This window comes from Beta vulgaris, chromosome 6 (assembly GCF_026745355.1).
Source record: "Beta vulgaris subsp. vulgaris cultivar EL10 chromosome 6, EL10.2, whole genome shotgun sequence".
Classification (NCBI taxonomy): domain Eukaryota; kingdom Viridiplantae; phylum Streptophyta; class Magnoliopsida; order Caryophyllales; family Amaranthaceae; genus Beta; species Beta vulgaris.
In genome coordinates this window covers 14901162-14915713 of record NC_079207.1, presented here as the reverse complement: position 1 = coordinate 14915713, position 14552 = coordinate 14901162, and the positions used below count along the sequence as shown (strand labels likewise).

At 35.8% G+C, this 14552-nt stretch overlaps 2 protein-coding genes across 2 annotated transcripts; one reads left to right on the top strand and one right to left on the bottom strand.

Annotated features, from left to right (window-relative positions):
* The first annotated feature begins 1246 nt into the window (after positions 1-1246).
* Positions 1247-6804, top strand: LOC104895881 (uncharacterized). The gene is made up of 9 exons (XM_010682521.3): positions 1247-1427; positions 2237-2285; positions 2373-2461; positions 2574-2630; positions 2768-2830; positions 3005-3070; positions 5346-5432; positions 5914-6007; positions 6122-6804. The coding sequence occupies exons 1-9, from the start codon at positions 1323-1325 to the stop codon at positions 6619-6621; spliced, it is 1110 nt and encodes a 369-aa protein (XP_010680823.1). The 5' UTR covers positions 1247-1322; the 3' UTR covers positions 6622-6804.
* Positions 6805-8157: 1353 nt separating this feature from the next.
* LOC104895880 (outer envelope pore protein 24A, chloroplastic) lies at positions 8158-10883 on the bottom strand. The gene is made up of 3 exons (XM_010682520.4): positions 10509-10883; positions 10053-10415; positions 8158-8611 (listed from the first exon to the last, which is right to left on the bottom strand). Exons 1-3 carry the CDS (start codon positions 10707-10709, stop codon positions 8531-8533), a joined length of 645 nt encoding a protein of 214 aa, XP_010680822.1. The 5' UTR covers positions 10710-10883; the 3' UTR covers positions 8158-8530.
* Between the last annotated feature and the right edge of the window lie 3669 nt (positions 10884-14552).

Genomic DNA, 14552 nt, shown 5'->3' with positions numbered 1-14552 from the left:
CTGTAATTTGAGTTTAATTTTACTCGAATATATTACATATTTTTAAGATTTACTGAACATAGAACAACACACATAATTTTATTTTCAATAACGAATTGCGTACCTGATTAACGGTAAAGAATTGGCAAATTTTAGAGTTTCGTATTTGAGAATTGAAACTCCAATCTATGAATAGAACTGTTTTTTTTTTGTTTGGAGTTCGTGTTTATAAAAATTAATTTGAGAGGGTGTTATGCCGTGTAATTTTTTTTTTTGTTATTGTATGTACTATTAACGTTTGGTAAGCTCTTGATTATGAATCTTTTTTATTGCCAAGTTTATATTATTGAATCTTATATGAGTTGATTGGGTTGAAATTTGATTTGATTGATATTTTTATTTTGGCAAGTTTATGCATGGAATTGTGGTTGATTAGGTGGTCATAGGGGCATTTAAGTAAATTCCAAGGGAACACCATTGCTCCCCCTTGGCTTATATTTTTTTTTTTTTTGAAAGAAAAGGGATTTCATTAATATTTCGCCAAACGGCACTTACAAGTCATTTCTGAAAAACATAAAATTCTAATAGAAATACATATCACCCTAGAAATGTAAACATCGCAGATTTGACTTAATTTTGCCTTAATAAAAATCTTCATCTGAAGCAATGCAATCTGTGAGTTCGCTCTGGTTCGGCATACGATCTGCAGATGCGGAAATTTTGGGATGAACGTATTCCAATAGTTTTCCATAATTTTACAGAAGTTGTGAAACCCTAATTCTTGAGAATAATTTCTCATACCTAAAAACAAAAGAACTATAATCACAACTCCCATAGGGGAGAAGGAGATTTCCAAAACGGAAACTAAAAACCCCATAAAAGGGTTTGAGAAAATCTCATAAAGAGATACTAATTTATTGAACAAAACAAAAAAATGAACTAAAAACTGAAAATAAAAAGGAAAAAGGGGTTTACCATGGATGAAAACATCCATGGCAGCCCCCTAATTGATGAAGAAGGGGGTAAGGGAGGCTAGAGTTTTAGAGAGAGAAAAGGAGAGGGGAGGCTAGGTTTTTGTTTCGTCCCCCCTTGACTTATATAATAGAGATAATATTGCCTAAACTATTTGCTATGAATAATATTCAAGTGTTGTTAATTGTGCAATTTCTTTTTTTGACATAATGATAATTCTTTTCTACAGGTAGGTAAAAGTAAAGTTTGTGAAATTACTCCTAAGTCCTAATGTTGATACTTTTGTGGGGTTTATTAGCCTTTCCCTCCCATTTCTAGAACGTCTCTGTACTCAGTAGCCGGTGATTCAGTTAGGAGGCACATAAAGCAAAATGACGACGAGAATTGCTCCGGGCGTGGGAGCCAATCTTCTCGGACAACATTCCGCTGAGAGAAACCAAGATGCTACAGCTTATGTCGGTAACCTCGACGCTCAGGTTCTCTTTCTTCCCCTTTTTTTTTTTATCCTAGGGTTTCATATTTTTCTTTTTGCTTCCGATTTTACTACTTCAATTATTTCACTCTTCATACAGATTTCAATTCTTAATTTTTTTTAAAGTTATGATGCTTATTCTTATAAGTGAGCTTAGTTGATTAATTACTCATCCACTTCATGATATGTAATTGTCGACGATTTTAGGGTATATCAAGAGAAAAAGGATTCACCGAAAAATTTATGTTAGCTACTAGTTAGTTAGGGTTTTCAATCTTAATTGAATTGAGAAATGTGAGTGCAAAGAAAGGAGGGGAATAGAAATGAGAGAATTTGAATAGAAATGTAGTTTAATAATTTCTAAGGAAGCAACAAAGAAAAATGAATTTTGTGTTAAAATGTACCGCCATTCTTTGAACTAAGCACAGTCGAAACGAACAGACTTCCCCACCACCGCCGGTTGCTGCTCTCCTTGTGGAAGGTTTATCGGTTATTCTTCAGAGACTTTGCGTTACGTTGCTGGGGATTTCTTGCAGCCATTGGCAATATCAGCAACTGTCTTTCTGAACTGATCTTGTTCTCAGGATGTATCGAGGGCTTCCTTTACCTCTTAGGCTCTTCTTTCTGAGCTGTCAGTTGGAAAGCTGATAATTCGGTGGTTATAATGTTTTAGATAACCTGGATATAGGCTCAACAAGAATTTTTCTTGTGAGACATGCGATAAAATAATTCAATCTTATACTTCTACATGGTTAATTAGTCCCTCAAAATCTAAAACTTTAATGATCATATCTGTTATTTGTTATGCTGCAGATCACAGAGGAATTACTGTGGGAATTATTTGTTCAAGCAGGCCCTGTTGGTAATCTCTATAAAGTTAATGGTTTTATATGCTTGTATAATTTCTATATCTTCTAAACAATAATATTTTTTACCTTTCCTTTTTCAGTGAATGTCTATGTGCCAAAAGATAGAGTAACAAATCTCCATCAAGGTTATGGATTTGTAGAATTCAGAAGCGAAGAAGACGCTGACTATGTATGTTTATTCTTCTTTAGAAGCTGTTCCTGTTACTTCTTACTTGTTTGACTTCTTAAGTTAGATAATTTGATGAGCCATACTTGTAATCAGGACTGTTTTTGTATTGCAGGCAATTAAAGTTCTTAATATGATCAAGCTTTATGGGAAACCTATACGCGTAAATAAGGTATCTTGATTCTGGACATCTTTTTCTTGTCAGGACATGCTTATTCAAGAAGCATGTTTATGCACATCCTTTTGGAAGTAATCAGACCTGCAAATGCATAATTCCTATTTGATCTCCTCTCCTTTACCCTGTTACAGGCTTCTCAAGACAAAAAGAGCTTGGATGTTGGAGCGAATCTATTTGTTGGGAATTTGGATCCTGTGAGTCTCCATTCTTTCCTCTCTTGTTAGTATATTATACTTGGTGTCTTGGCTTCCTCATTGTAATCAAATAGCATCGTCATAAAGTTATGATATAAATGCTTTGGGCCTTTCTTCTTCATTTATGCTAAGCTCTTGTGGTTTTAAATGACATTGAGATATGTCTTCTTGTAGGATGTGGACGAGAAACTTCTTTATGATACTTTCACGGCGTTTGGAGTTATTGTCACAAATCCTAAGGTAATGTATAATTTTACCAGTGTAGTTACTCTTTAGTACCGGTCATCAGCTGTGAAGCCGGGGTTTTCCTCTGTAAAGAACATTTATGTTTGAATATGCTGAATTGCTCATCATTGTGAATATCAGTTTCCTGATTTCCTTTGTGTATGTACCTCTTGTTTATATGTTAAAAATGAAGCCTAGATTATGCCATACTTTTTTGACACTAACCTAAACTTAAATATTGCATATATGATATACCTATCCTTGTGTTCTCTCGCTGCCTTCATCATTCTGTGTGCTTAAACGTTCATCATGGGCATTGCATCCTTAGCCTTCAGTAAACTATTGAATCATGAAGAAATTTATATCTTCAATTTACACAAGTGCTTTGATGCCAGAAAAGTTTCCTAGATTAACTTTCCTGTGGAGTTTGTATCTCTTTTGTGGTGGTCATTTTATCCAAGGGTTATGTGATTGTTCTGCTGATAGTGTTTGAAGTAGATTAGAAGTGGTCAGATATAGGTTACAAGATTAGCAAAAAAAAAAAAAAAGACCGTTTAGTGGGGCTTTTTTTTTTTTTCCTCTCAATGACACGCCTTGCTGAAAACGTTTCTTAAGAACACCCATAAGGCCATAACTGATAGTCTGTCCCCAACAGCACCCTATAAGGTTATAAACTATTCATCAAGAAAGCAATAATAAAATTAATATTGATGAAAGTGAATCAGGAGATGGTTTTTAGAATATAAAGTATAATATGTTTCCCTGTGTTTCCCAAATTTTTGCCCTTTTGCTTTTAATATTTTAGTAAACATCTCCTTATTCAAGTTAATAATTATAATTGATTAAGGCATTAAGCTTTATTCAAAAACAACTTTTAATCAATTTGTAGACAAAAATGTTATTGGGTGCCGCTGAAAATAGAAAAATCACTCAAGGATGTCATGTAAAGTCCTACTCAAAGGTTATCTTTCTGCAAATTTTCCAATATCGTATTTGCAATTCCCTTTAGCATACGATACATGGCCGTTCATATTGTTTCTCTGATGAGGTTCTCTACTCTAAAGGAGTTTGGTTATGGGGCGGGTGCGCTGATTGTGGATCACCTTTGTTAATTGGTCAATTTGGGCCGTCAATAGTGGGCAGGTTAATAAAGGAGAGAGGAGAGAGAGAGCAATGGCACATGTAGAAACTAAATAATGCGTGATATTTAACCCTCTATTCCTATGTTTTACAAAATTATTGGCCTATATATTAACCCTATCCAATAAAAGCCTTGTGAGCTTGACTCTACGTTTATGCCCATGGGGTTGCGTAATAACCAGGCTTAGTTTTCATTTAGTCTCCATTTGGTTGGGTATAAACATTTTCCGTGTAAAATGATTTTCATGGAAAACAATTTACAATAGAAAATACAATTCCAAATATAGTTTTCCGTTGTTTGGTTCTATGTAAGAAAATTGATGAAATGAAAGCAAAATGAGAACGCAAGTAAGGAGGTAGTGAGAGGAGTGTACAAGATAGATAAGAAAAAGGAAGGAAAATAATTTTCACTTCATTTTGAAGGGAAAATGGTTTTCCATCATTGGAAGAGCAGTTTTACTCCTACGGAAAATGTTTTTAACACTCCTTTGCAAACCAGACGATGTAAAATTGATAATAGAGGAAAACTGTTTTCCTAGAAAATGTTTTACGTTCTATCAAACAGAGCCTTTTAGTTTCACCCTTGCTGTTGGCTGTTATTTTCAAGAAAAACAAGGATAGAAGAAAGAAGAGCGAGCTGAATGTATCACTTGTAATAAAAGTAATTTAATCCTTTGATTTTTGTCGAGATTTTTCGTACTCAAAATGAATTATTAAGGGTCTCCTGTTCAATTTTTGTAAGAAAGATTACATATGTAAAGCAACCCTTTTTTCGTGTGCAATTTAATGTTACAGGAGGGGGCTAGAGGCAAGTATCAACGCCACCCTCCCCCCTTGGCTCAAAAGAAGGAAAAAAAGAATGGGCGACTTCTCTGGCGTTTATGTGTTATTGACGGCAGCTGGAGATATTAGTGATTTCTCACGTACAGAGCTAAATTGACTGACAGGACTGTGATAGTTGAATAGAGCTTTTGGGTTGTCTTAAAAACAATGTTTTTCTGCACTCCATCTTGTCTCTTTTCTTATGGAATCTAGAAGAATCATAGTCATTCTTTGTTGGGCAAGATTGCAATAAAGAACTATATTGAATCAGGCAACTTTTACTTGTTATATGTGTTGATTTGGTTGTCTTCTTGATTCTTTTTTGAAGATTATGAGAGATCCAGAGACAGGAAACTCTCGCGGCTTTGGATTTATTAGCTACGACTCTTTTGAGGCATCTGATGCAGCTATTGAGGTATGTGCAGTCTTACTCCTTTTCTCTTCTTTCTTCCTGGACTGTGTCATGGCTATTAGCTGAGTTTTTTTGGCCAGTTCGCTGGTTTTTTCATTATATTGCCTATGAAATGAAGTTTTGGTACATAAAGCTTTTTAGCATGGATATATGTTGGTTACTTGGTCCTACTCTTGTTTCAATGACATCAGTTGCATTGTTTAATTTGATGTCGGTCACTTTGGTATATATCTTCACTTCTTCTATTAAGTTCTGATATGTTCAGAATATAATGCTCGAAAGTACATAGTGCACAAAATTATACGCCCGAGCCTTCGCTAGTATTCCAGGATCAGCAACTCATAGTTGGGGAGGACTTGACCATAAATTAATAGTCACCTTGATCTCACAAATCACAATAAGTTCTTGTAAAACTGTATTATACAAGGTTTTTCTTCCAATATATTGGTTTGGCCAATGCTTGACGACTTATCTGGAACTGCAGGCGATGAATGGCCAATATCTTTGTAATCGTCAAATCACAGTATCCTACGCATACAAGAAAGATACTAAGGGAGAGAGACATGGCACTCCTGCAGGTCAGCATTCTTGGGTTAATAAAATGTGAAATGTGTGAAATTATAAGTAATCATCCATAGTAAACCAGATACTTTATCTAACAATTGTTTCGGTCTTTCTTCTGCGTATTACAGAGAGAGTTCTAGCTGCAAGCAATCCAAGTTCTCAGAAAACAAGACCTCACACCCTGTTTGCAAGTGGTCCCCCGACTCTTCCTCAAGCCAATGGCGCTGTACCTACACCTGCTGCTCCAAGACCCCTTTCAAATGGTGCAGTCCCACCACCTCCCATGCCCCAATTCCGTCCTCCACCACCACCACTAGTTGGCTCTTTTCCCCCTCCTCCAATGCAGATGGGCAACACTTGGCAAGGGCAACCCCAGCAGCCAGGTCAAGGGCCACCACCAAATATGATGCCCCCACCACCTCCACAGTTCAGGCCAGCACCACCACCAAACATGATGCCGCCACCGCCGCCTCAGGGAGGTCAAGGTCTTGGAAGGCCACCTCCTCAAATGTCAATGGGAGGTCCTCCTGTGTGGAGGCCACCTCCTCCACCTCAGCAATTGGCTGGCAGGCCGCCTTTCCACCAACAGTTTTCAATGCCGCCTCCACCACCCCCACATTCAGGCTAAAGATGTTGAGGTCCTAAGATTTGGATACCTAAAATTTTTGTCCTTGTACAACCTTAGTTACAGATTTTATTATGTGATGAGGTACACTCTTAATAGGGAGTTAGCTTTTCCTAGTGATGTTTACTTTAGCTAATCTATATCAACTTCTTGAATCCCTAAAAAAATATATATTAACTTCTTGAATTACGTGGTGTGACCTGATAAAATTAGTAATTTGAAATTGGAGTATCCTGTAGAATCCATTTGACTCAAGAGCTCCCCTAGGCTCTATCCCTTTGAAGAGGGATGAAAAAAAGGAAAAGAGGGAGATAGATGGATTAAGTGTCCATAATAAGCGTAAGTCAAAACACATGTCATTTGACCAAGATCACTCTCGCACTTTTAAGCATTTGTAACAAGGCTTGTTGCCTTTCCGTAACTCTTGCAATTGTGTACATTGGAATTAAATATTATAGGTGGAAAAGCAAGCTTTCTGCTCCACATTAAAATCCAACATTTAAGTTGATAAGTCTGAAGATTGGTCGAAAAACATAAATAGCTATATGATAAGCCATAATTATTTGAGGAACCCTAAGCTAAGTACACTCCTTTTCGGTTAGATTCCCTCCTTTAGTTATTTTTCTTTTTAATTCAATTTTATTTGAAATTATAATAAATATATGTAGGTACTTGGACTATACAAGTACCTATTACGTCATGTTAGGTTGAACTTTCTTATCCGCTTATGAGATTATTTTATAATCAAAACAAACGAAATTAGGCAACAAATTGAGCTAATGTCACACCAACAATATCCTCATATAGGAGGTGGCTTATTGAAAGAGATGGTATCTCTTATCCACTTATTAGATGGATTAGGTATGGATCAAGAAATGTATAGAAGTAAAGTATTTAGGTGTTGTTTGGTTGACATCCAATTATCTAGGAATTGCAAGTTCCTAGGAAGTGCAAATATAAGAAGTTGTTTGTTTAACTAGAGCATAGGAAGTGGAACTTCCTAGGAAGTTCTACTTCCCACACAATGGGGGAAGTTGCTTACCTAGTCCCCCCTAGGTAAGTGCCACTTCCCATGGGAATTCCATCTTCCCATAGCCTACCAAACAATTTTGCTTACTTCCTAGGAAGTGAAATATCATGGGAAGTGAAATTTCATGGGAAGAACAACTTCCCAAATGCAACCAAACAATACCTTATTATCAACTTTAACACGAATCGCTAACTCATAGGTGGAATGGCCACGGGGGAAGCAGGGTCATGGAAGGTTTGGTAAGGCATGCTAGTTAATGTTTAGTGTAATCAAATTAATCATCGTTTGTTTCTGAGTGAGTGATGCTTAATATTGAACAAAACTCTTTCTAATTTGTGAGTGATTAAAGCTTCCATATTCTATTCAGTAGGATTCTCTCACTTTCCGCTCACAAGTCCTGTCGAAATACTCTTGCTCGAGCTTGTCAAAACATCACTTTGACTTCTCTTACCGCTATTACTACTGCTCGAGCCTTCACTAACTTTAAGTACTGCAAAACTCAATGCAAATATCTTGAAGTTTGAGAGCCAGGTTTCATTAATTAAATGAAGCCATTTTTCAACAGCCACGAGAATGGAGTCCAAATATCACAGGTAAAACAATCCTTAGGAACTGAAACAAAAACCAATTCATATACACTGAACCACGATACTCGTTATAGTTGTAGTGAACGAGGGGATAAAACCAGCCCTAACTGACTTAAAGGGAAGGTTCAGCAAATACCGCGTTAAACACTAAACATCTCAAAGTTATACAGTGAAGCCTCTGAACTTGATTGGAAGAACAACCTGCTACCTAGCCACAAGCAACTCAAATGTTGCTTTTACTCAACCATTTTGTTTTATGATGGGCTCAAAAATGTGAACAGCTAAATCCAGAAAATCACATATCAACATTCCAAGTACTCTCAGCACTCAATTTCGGTATTCTTGCTTCCTCAGTCAGATTCAGAGATGCTGATACCTGTAACAAAACTTACTATATGGTTAGATAGACAGATAGTGTACTCCGTAGCAAGTGTAGTGCAATATTTAAGTTTCTGAATTAGCAAAAGTCGTGAAGACAATAACAATGCAAACCATGTTGTATAAACCATGACAAGAGATTAAAAAGATAAACAAATAACAAAACGCCAGTCAAAGAAACACCAGTGGACGCATCAGGATAATTAGCAACTGTTGGATAGACTGACAGAAGATTAAGCATATGATACAGGAAGATCAGTTGGAGATTTGCCTTATGCATACAGAAAACTCAGAGGAATATGTTCACTCAAAGAGCAGGACAGACGAGGGACATGGAATGTCAAGATGCAAAATCTAAAACATTCATTATAGACTTGTAGATAACACAGAAAACTAATGAAGAAGATAAAAGAAAAACTTAACTCTATTTTATACAATAATGCTATGCAACTCTGAGGCCAAAGTATGTACTTCCTCCGTAACAAATTTGATGTTAAATTTAACTTTCACGCTTGTCATGTAGTACTTTGACCATCAATAACTTTGATTGTGTATTATTAAAAATTATAAGAAGTTATATTATGAAAGTATACATAGAGACGAATCAAACAACATATCATATAGTAACGGTTGATTTTATCTAAAACTAAAAAATGCGTGGTCAAAAAAGTAGGTAAATAGTGCAATATCTGTTTTGTAGGAAGTAGTTTCAAAATAACTCTACACGGTAGAGTTCGTTAAATATCAGTCGTTGATTAAGAAATCAAAGGCTTGTATTTTCTTTCCCAAAAATCCCCTCTATTTTTACCCGAATATCCTGCCCATATCTTTTCCTTTCCCACTAATCACGAGCCCTTGATTTTATAATATATGGTTAGGATTCAACTCTACTTTGTAGAGTTTTCATAAAACTCTAGAGGATCCGGACCCGACTTCAGGTCCAACCTTAAAAATAGTCATAACTCATACTTGCCACAATGTTTCCAAGATACCTCCAACTATATCATATTGTTAAATTATTTTAAAGCTCATGAACAAGCTCAAAACTTGCTTTAGTTGCTTACTACATGTGAATGAACTCAAAATTGGCTCAGTTTATATTAAAATGAACACAAATAAAATGTCCAATCCTAGCTCATCTCAGATTAAAATTAATCCCATCATCACCGTGTTGGATACTTAACACTCGAACATTAGTCGAAAAATGCTAAATCCTTGTCAAGTCTAACAATTCAGCCACCATATATGATATATTCACCAATAATGCACTACTACTTGAAACACCATTTGAGCAACAGACACACCATTTATTCTAATCAACATCAAAAAACCTAAATCAATGAAATTCATCATGATGAACCAAGCTTAATTAAATTAATTTGCAGACCAATTATCTCAACTAAGAAAACCAGAAATAGCAGAAAAATGTTGAAATGTACCTTGAAAGATCCACTGAAAGGCGAGGTTCGCGACCACTGGAACCCCAAAATCTTAGTAGAAGTCTGATAAGAAGCTTTAACAACATCACCCCCATAAATCCTCTGTGAAACTATGAAATCCCAGCAATTCTTAGAAACATCATAACAAGGTTCAAAAGTCCTAACACCTCCTTCCTGACTATAACAATACTTCAACTTGCAATTTCCAGAATCAAACTTATAATTCGCCGAAACCTTATTCGACGAATCAATGATCAATGTCCCATCTAACCATAAGTTTTTCTCTCTCCTAGAATGCGTGTATGTCAAATTCAATTGCTTGTCTAAAACCCTAATTGAGTTCATGAATTGAAACCTCAAATCCTGCCACACCAAAAAAAAAAAATAAAAAATAAAAATCACCTTAATAAAATTGTTATTCTTTTGAAAAGAAGAAATGGAAAGATAAGAGATTACTTGTTTGGGAACATGGTAGTCGATGATAAATGAAGCGGGTTTTTCGAGAGAGAGGGAAAGGTTGCTGAAGGAGGGACCCACTTCGAAATTAGCTTCAGAAAGGGCGGCTTTTAGCTTCACTTCGCCGGCGTTGACGGTGATAGTTGCGGCAGCGCCGCTGCTATCGGCCGCGCACTGTCCTTTTATCGAAGCATTCCACATGGCTGATGGCTCCAACAAAACACACCTCTCGTTCGTTTCGTTGTTGGGAGGAGAAACAAAGATATACTTTACTACTATATAGATAGCGAGAAGAAGTGTTTTGTATTACGCCTGCACAAATTTCGCGGTGGAGGGAAATGAAATGGATAAGAGTCGAAAACAAACACTACGTTCACCTAGACCTCGCAAAAAAAAAAGTTCTCAAGGTAAAGAAAGAAATTTTGGATATCTGAAGTATCGATTCAATTTTTTTTAAAAGGATAAAAATAAATTTCATTAATCGAGAGTCGTACAACATCTATAATCGATATTAAACAAAAACGAAACACAATTTCATTTGATAAAATAAAGTTTTTCTATGATAACTATGATAATAATTAACTAAATATGACAATATAGCCTCTCTCTCTCAAAAAAAAATTTGACAATATAGTATAGTTTCCTGTTCATACGCTGAATCATGCAACCTTTTATGATAGCATTTATCATTTTGACATATTTTTGAGAAGATAACTCTTTATTGGATCGAGTAGGTAGCATATGGGTTTCCAATATTAATTGCAAATCTGTACGACAATCCATCAATAAATTGCATATTTGCAACAAACTATAAAGACCCAAGTTTAGGCTCCTACAAGAGGAGAGTAATAAATCAAACTCTAAAAATCAACTATAACACTAGATGAATAAAGAGCCCAATAAATGGATAGAAAATTCTCAAACAGCGAGAGAAAAGAGGATCATTGGTAACGAAAACTTGAAAATTAAGTGCATAAAAGTAAAGATTGGAGCTTATCAGTTACCACCATAGAAAAGGATGGTGTCCCCTCGAACTGGTGAAGAAAAACTAGGGTTTTTAGGGTGAAAAAGGGAGAGAAAGTGAAATGACCAGGTTTTGTTGTGTGCTGAATTTTAGTAAATTATAATATTTGAGTTTGATGCAATACTTATTGGATTTTAATATATGCAGTCCTTACTACTTAGGATTGTGCATAAGTATTAAATGTATTTTCTAGAATAATAGTATTAATTTAGGAATTTATGACATAATCATGCATCAGTCAATGTAATCAATGCTTATTTGTTGTTTAACATTTTCAACTTAAACTTCTTATATGCCGCCCTATTTAGATTATGGAGTTTGATATAAGCAACCTTTAGCACTGTAAATAGACATTAATATATATACATTTTCTATGATAGTAGTATCATAGGAACTTATGACATAATCACGTGTCAAAAGATGTAATATAATTTTTGCTCATTTATTGTTTAATATTTTCTTTAATTTTTTTAGCTTCTTATATAGAGTGATTAGGGTTGTCTATATAGTTTTTCTTAATTTATTTATATGAAAGTTTGAATTTCTTGCATGATATAACTACATTCAAACTGTAATGTGGATATAGCCCGATTCGAATTGGGTATGGATCACATAAAATCTAATTTTCATATCTAGATCTACTATGAAATTTCAAAAATGAAGTATGTGGTAGGTTATGTCTTCTTCAAATCATCTTAAAAAGATAAGTTTGGTTAGAACAAGCTAGGTTTTTATTCAAAAAAAAGCTCAGTTAAGTAAATTTAAGATTATATCAGCAACATTAAGTACAATCAATTAAAGCTAATTCCAATTTAGTAAAAACCACTAGATTATATTAGTGAAGACAATAGAGAATTAGTAAAAAAAAAAAGAGTTCAGTTCAATTAAGCAAATATAAATTCAGTTTAGTAAAATAAGTTCAGTTAAATAAAAACAAGTAAAGTGAATACAACCACATAATAGAAAAATATTTGATTGTTTCCATTGTTGATAATTTAAACAAATGCATGAACTGTTGAAGTTTTGAAATTTCATTACTAAAATTGCACTCACTTTCCAAAAAAAAAGGAATACTATTTCAAATGACCCTGACAATTAGGCGTTTCTTAAATAACTCTGGCATTTTCACCTCTATGGTGGCTACCCTAAACTTGTATTTTTTTTCATTAAACATGAAAGAACTTAAGACGACGTTAAATAATTTGTCATTTAAAACAAAGAAATAGTAATTTCTCTATCCATTCTCTTTCATGTTCTCTACTTCTCCCTCTGTCTACTCTAGATCTGCATATGAGATCCTCAAATTTCGCTTGCTAACATAGATTTGTGAGATTTGCAACCACTATGTACACTAGAAAAAATGTTATTTCTCAACACTTTTTCCCTAAAATTGCGACACAGAAATGTGTTTTTCTCAACACAATTAGAAAGTGTCGAGATTTTCCGCGTGGAGAATTCTCAATGCATTATTGTCTTGAGAATATGAACGCAAAGCCGCGTCTTGCTTTGTCTTGTAATGCTTTCCTGCACGCTTTGCTGCGTCTCACAATATAATTCCGACACAGATAAGCGTCTAGATTATTTTACCTCCACAATTGAATTTTTGGAGCCAAACAACTCTTAACACGAATCTTTGAAAAAGGAAAAGACCAAATACGATAGTTTTATAAGATTTGCCACTTGCGCAGTTGCGCTAAGAAAAGACTAAGAAAAGTTATTACTCTTACGAAACTCCGTCGGAAAAAAGGGCACGCTCTCTACTGCGAATAGCGCTAATAGTGCTCTTTCACCACCTCTGTCGGTGCGCCTCCGTTGCGGCGGCTAATTAAACTCCTTAGGCATGGCTGAGGAGATCACAAAAATCTGCTCTAAATTACGTATCGATGATGAGGAAGATACAGTTTTGGATCTTGAAATTTTAAACCCTAATCGAGACGAGGAGAAGATTTATCTTCTTCTTCGTGGACGCATCTTGACCGAGAGATCTTACAACATTGAGGCATTCAAACGAACCATCACAAATGTCTGGTCCCTGACTCATGGTGTTTTAATTAGGGTTCCGAGCCCTAACCTGTTTGAGTTCCAATTCTTTCATTGGAAAGATCTCAAGAAAGTGATGGACGGTGTCCGTGATGCTTTGGCAACATGTTGCTACTGTTGAAGGAGGCTGATGGGGAGAAGCAGCCGGACCATGTCATCATAAACCATTCTCCGTTCTGGGCACGTATCAAAAACTGCCTTTTAATTATAGATCCGATGAGATAATCGACAACATGGGGGAAATTTTGGATCTTGAAGAGGATATGTTAGGGATTGGAAGATACAAGAGAGTTCGTGTTATGATGGATGTTACGAAACCCATTCGCCGTTTTAGACGCTTGAAGGATAGATATGGTAAAGAGTTTCAAGTAGATTTTGCCTATAAGAGGCTCCCTTTTTTTCTGTTTTGCTTGTGGGATTATGGGGCGTTCTAAAAGGGACTGCCAGGCGGTGGCTGTAGAAGACAAGCAGGAGGGTTTGGGGTGGAGTTTGGGGTTGAAGGCGATCCTTTGCAATGGAAGGTCGAAAGAATTAGAGGAAGAAAGGCGTTTGAGAGCTGCGAAAGAAGTTTTGTTTGTGGTTGAGGATGAAGCAAAAATGTCACCTCCCTATACTGAAGAGTGGGAACAACCTTTAACAATCATGGGTGCTGGTCCCAAGGAGGTGCAAGAAAAGGTGCCATTTGTACCTGATGCTCAAAGTCAACATGAGGGTAAGCTTTTTTTTTTCTCTGAAACTATGATTTGCAAAACTGATGGGGAATTTCTGAAAGATAAAATTGGCTACAAAAACGCTTTTGGGGTTACGAGTAATGGAAGAGCAGGTGGCCTTTTTTTATATTGGAAGGAGGAGGTTGATTTCCACGCACTAGTCTCTTTTTCGAGTCACCATATTTGTGGGGATATTGGAGTGGGTGGTAATAGTTGGAGATTTATTAGGATCTATGGTTGGCTAAGGAAGAGGAGAAGTATAAAACTTGG